General features: G+C 26.1%; 1 protein-coding gene across 1 annotated transcript; it reads right to left on the bottom strand.

The window, feature by feature from the left end:
• Positions 1–1210: 1210 nt before the first annotated feature.
• LOC142236349 (isoleucine--tRNA ligase, cytoplasmic-like) lies at positions 1211–2810 on the bottom strand. Its single transcript, XM_075307599.1, has 2 exons — positions 2580–2810; positions 1211–2515 (listed from the first exon to the last, which is right to left on the bottom strand). Exon 2 carries the CDS (start codon positions 2321–2323, stop codon positions 2081–2083), a length of 243 nt encoding a protein of 80 aa, XP_075163714.1. The 5' UTR covers positions 2324–2515; positions 2580–2810; the 3' UTR covers positions 1211–2080.
• Positions 2811–4974: the final 2164 nt, after the last annotated feature.

Raw genomic sequence — 4974 nt, 5'->3', positions numbered from 1 at the left:
CGATTATCTGACAAAAATTTGGATGCTGCGATATTTTTACTTAAATCGAAGTACAAAAGGATTATCACAAGTATACGAAAATACGCCCAATCTAACCTAATCCTTAAAATGTTTGCTGAGTAAGATTGCGATAAGAAATGGCTTTTTTCATTTATTTTTTTTTCGCTAAGTATGATAGCAATTTAAAATTGCTTTTAAATTTACTCTTATGTTCTTTTGTTGTTAATAAAATTGAATTAATTAAATAAATTGGTTTAATGTACAACAATTTTTTGGCGCTGTAAATTGTAATTAATTAAAATATTTAAAGAATCCCGAAAATTTCGGGATCCCGAAAAAAATCTCGAAAAATCCCGGGATCCCGGGATTCAATATTTTGAAATCCCGAATCCCGGGATTTTTAAAAATCGATCCCGAACGACAGCCCTAGTAATTGGACATTTTTTAAATATGCTTAGTACTAAGGGTTGTATAAATATGTGTTTTAATATACTCAAACAAAAGATTTCGTATTTATTCCGCGCTATTACCTGGTACTAAATTCGTTTATGCGAAAAACGAATATCTTCATATATCTCTGTAAATAGGGTCTCAAACCCAGAGATGTTAACTGATTTATGCGAAATAATATACCTGCCTATTTGCATTAAGGATACATTCGTTCCATTTTTGTTTATCAAGATTTTTTTTTTAAAAAGATAGCAGAAAATAGGAAATGAACTCGATGGGCAGCGTATCAAAAGCTCAACCATTCATACAGACTTAGTACACCTACTAATGTGAGGTATATTATGAAATAGTTTTACGGGACTTTTATTATAAAATATACACTGTATCATAACCCATATGGCAGATGTGTTGCACTTTTAGACTATATAGATACATATGTCTGAAAAAAATTTAATTGAATGTAAACTTCCAATTCGTTGATTCTACGTGTGCATACAATTTCATCGATTATTTCTCCAAATGGGAATTGGTGTACCCCAATAACGATTACGGGCAATGGTCCTATCGCGAGTCTCTTTCACTCAATTTCCAAAACGTTTGTGGTACCCAATAAGTTTGGAAACTGCATGAATACATATTTTTCGACATATGTTCCACAGGTATAAACCAAGATGGCACGGTCCTGTAAATCAAAGGACTATCGGGAACCCAACAAAGTGGATAACTATGCTTAACTTGTCCCCAATAAATTTACAATATGTTTTATTGTGGTTTTTATCTTTCAGATCTATGCAATTTCTTTGTTTTATTTAACATAAAATGGTAATAAAAATGGTAAAATAAATAATACAAGCCATTAAGAATATCGCAAGGAACGAGTCTTCTACTCCAACCTCTGTATAGAGCCAACATGTATTCTAGGCAGTTGCACTTTTTCTAATGAGCAAATCGTAAGTTTAAGATCCAAACCTTTAAGACCTACAGCTTCACTAATAATTAAACGCGTTTTACTAGCCTCCAATGCATTGCATTTGCCAAATACTGATTTAATTATTGACTTTATGATTTGATGATAACACAGTGCAACACAAAAAATCCAAACAAAAAACCACTTATCCCCGCCGAAAGTACTCGATGAGAGGAGAAATGTAATTTTTAAATTTTGCCAGATTGGTTGCCGTTTGTCTTCTTTGAGTCTATAAAGTTTTCTCTACAAATTCGATTTTGAACACTTTTTTGCAGCTCCTGCACTGTTGGAAATTTTGGCAAACAGTCGAGGGAAGAAATGTAGCCTATAAAATTATGAACGACTGTGCAGTACATTCATACGACCACTCCTTGATACACCCGTTGCAATTTTATACGAAATAACAACACAAATGCTTATTTGTAAAACAGTTATTGTTAAAAATGAAAATTAATCACATTTGAATGGCAAATCCGTATCAAGGACTGGTCGTATTAATGTACTACACAGCTGTTCATAATTTTATAGGCTACATTTCTTCCCTCGACTGTTTTCCAAAATTTCCAACAGTACAGGAGCTGCAAAAAAAGTGTTCAAAATCGAATCGAAAAAGAAGACAAACGGCATCCAATCTGGCAAAATCCAAAAATTACTTTTCTCCTTTCACCGACTGGTATAAGTGGTTTTTTGTTTGGAGATAAAAGTTGCATTTTGCGTCGCAGTGTAATTATTCATTACTTTTTGCATTTGCTCCATTTCGGCCTTCTTCTTATCGGTGGCATTTAATTCATAGTAGATCAGAACAGGATCCGGGGGTATTAATTGAGCCTTTTTCATAAATTTCTGTATTCGATTAATGACTTCACGGGCCGTACCTTCTTCCATAAACTCTTCATTGGGTGTCATGTCCAGCCAGACCAAAGCTCATCACTATGAGCCTCAAAGTTGCCACCAACTTCTCCAGATGTGCAGTAAATAACATGAACTTCATCCAATTCAATGCGTTGATGTTCAAGTTCGAAATAAGCCATATTGAGATATTTTTGAATTTCATCATCTTCAATGGCAGCCACAATCGTATTGAAATTTATCCAAAGTCTAGAAAGAAAACCAATATTATACATTAAATTCCTAAGAGCATGTTTACAAATGTTATACCTACCTTATGATCTGGTTCAGCCCTTAAAGTAACCCAACACTTTTCCCTCTCCGAACACAATTCCAATTTGGACACATTCAATTTACTTACAAAGACTCTTCTTCAATATCTTCTTATTATTTTTTTTTCTATTCTTCTTTATTCTGCATTCTGTGGAACCTATCTCCATTTAAATTCTCTCTCATTTTCTCATATGTATGAGCTCATATCGAACCCCGTAAATGAATCGTTGGCCTCTGCTGCCATTTTCACATCTTCTTCTTCAATTGTTTTTGCTAAGTACGTAGAAAATGTTGTCAAAATTTTATTTCTATAGAAAATTTGTGTAAATTTTATTTCTATAGAATTAAAATTTTGATGAAATTTTCCATAGAAATAAAATTTTGAAAAAATTTTCTATAGAAATCAAATTTTGACAAAATTCTGTAGAAATAAAATTTTCTATAAAAATAAATTTTAGACAAAATTTTCTATAGAAATAATTTTTTTTTTGACAAAATTTTCTATAGAAATAAAATTTTGACAAAATTGACTAGAAATAGAATTTTGACAAAATTTTCTATAGAAATAGAATTTCCATAAAAATTAAATTTTGGCAAAATTTTTTATAGAAATAAAATTTTGACAAAATTTTCTATAGAAATAAAATTTTGACAAAATTTTCTATAGAAATAAAATGTTGACAAAATTTTCTATAGAAATAAAATTTTCAATATAAATAAAATGTTGACAAAATTTTCTATAGAAATAAAATTTTGACAACATTTTCTATAAAAATAAAATTTTCTATAGAAATAAAATTTTAACAAAATCTTCTATAGAAATCAAATTTTGACAAAATTTTCTATAGAAATAAAATTTTGACGAAATTTTCTATAGAAATAAAAATTTGACAAAATTTTCTATAGAAATAAAATTTTAACAAAATTTTCTATAGAAATCAAATTTTGACAAAATTTTCTATAGAAATCAAATTTTGACAAAATTTTCTATAGAAATAAAATTTTGACAAAATTTTCTATAGAAATAAAATTTTGACAAAATTTTCTATAGAAATCAAATTTTGACAAAATTTTCTATAGAAATCAAATTTTGACAAAATTTTCTATAGAAATAAAATTTTGACAAAATTTTCTATAGAAATAAAATTTTCAATATAAATAAAATGTTGACAAAATTTTCTATAGAAATAAAATTTTGACAACATTTTCTATAAAAATAAAATTTTCTATAGAAATAAAATTTTAACAAAATCTTCTATAGAAATCAAATTTTGACAAAATTTTCTATAGAAATAAAATTTTGACGAAATTTTCTATAGAAATAAAAATTTGACAAAATTTTCTGTAGAAATAAAATTTTAACAAAATTTTCTATAGAAATCAAATTTTGACAAAATTTTCTATAGAAATAAAATTTTGACAAAATTTTCTATTGAAATAAAATTTTGACAAAATTTTCTATAGAAATAAAATTTTCTATAGAAATCAAATTTTAACAAAATTTTCTATAGAAATAAAATTTTGACAAAATTTTCTATAGAAATAAAATTTTGACAAAATATTCTATAGAAATAAAATTTTGACAAAATATTCTATAGATATAAAATTTTGACAAAATTTTCTATAAAAATAAAATTTTGATAAAATTTTCTATAGAAATAAAATTTTAACAAAAGTTTCTATAGAAATAAAATTTTCTATAGAAATAAATTTTTGACAAAATTTTCTGTAGAAATAAAATTTTGACAAAATTTTCTATAGAAATAAAATTTTGTCAAAATTTTCTATAGAAATAAAATTTTGGCAAAATTTTCTATAGAAATAAAATTTTGAAAAAATTTTCTATAGAAATAAAATTTTGACAAAATTTTCTATAGAAAGATTTTGACAAAATTTTCTATAGAAATAAAATGTTGACAAAATTTTTTATAGAAATAAAATTTTCAATATAAATAAAATTTTGAAAAATTTTCTATGGAAATAATATTTTGACAAAATTTTCTATAGAAATAATATTTTGACAAAATTTTCTATAAAAATAAAGTTTTCTATAGAAATAAAATTTTAACAAAATTTTCTATAGAAATCAAATTTTAACAAAATTTTCTATAGAAATAAATTTTTGATGAAATTTTCTATAGAAATAAAATTTTGACAAATTTTTCCAGAGAAATAAAATTTTGACAAAATTTTCTATAGAAATAAAAAATTTGGCTCGGGTGGCAACCGTGTTTACAATCCTTAAGTTTAGCTGTGATCAACCTGATAAATTTTTCATCATAAGTTCTCCAGTTTTAATACGAATGAAATTTAAAAATTCTAATTTTCTTTAGTTTGACTTAACACTCACCAGCTACTCTAATGCGAATATATGACAATAGTAATAGTAAACCATC

Source organism: Haematobia irritans, chromosome 4, assembly GCF_050003625.1.
Source record: "Haematobia irritans isolate KBUSLIRL chromosome 4, ASM5000362v1, whole genome shotgun sequence".
Taxonomy (NCBI): Eukaryota; Metazoa; Arthropoda; class Insecta; order Diptera; family Muscidae; genus Haematobia; species Haematobia irritans.
This window is presented reverse-complemented; position numbering and strand designations above follow the sequence as displayed.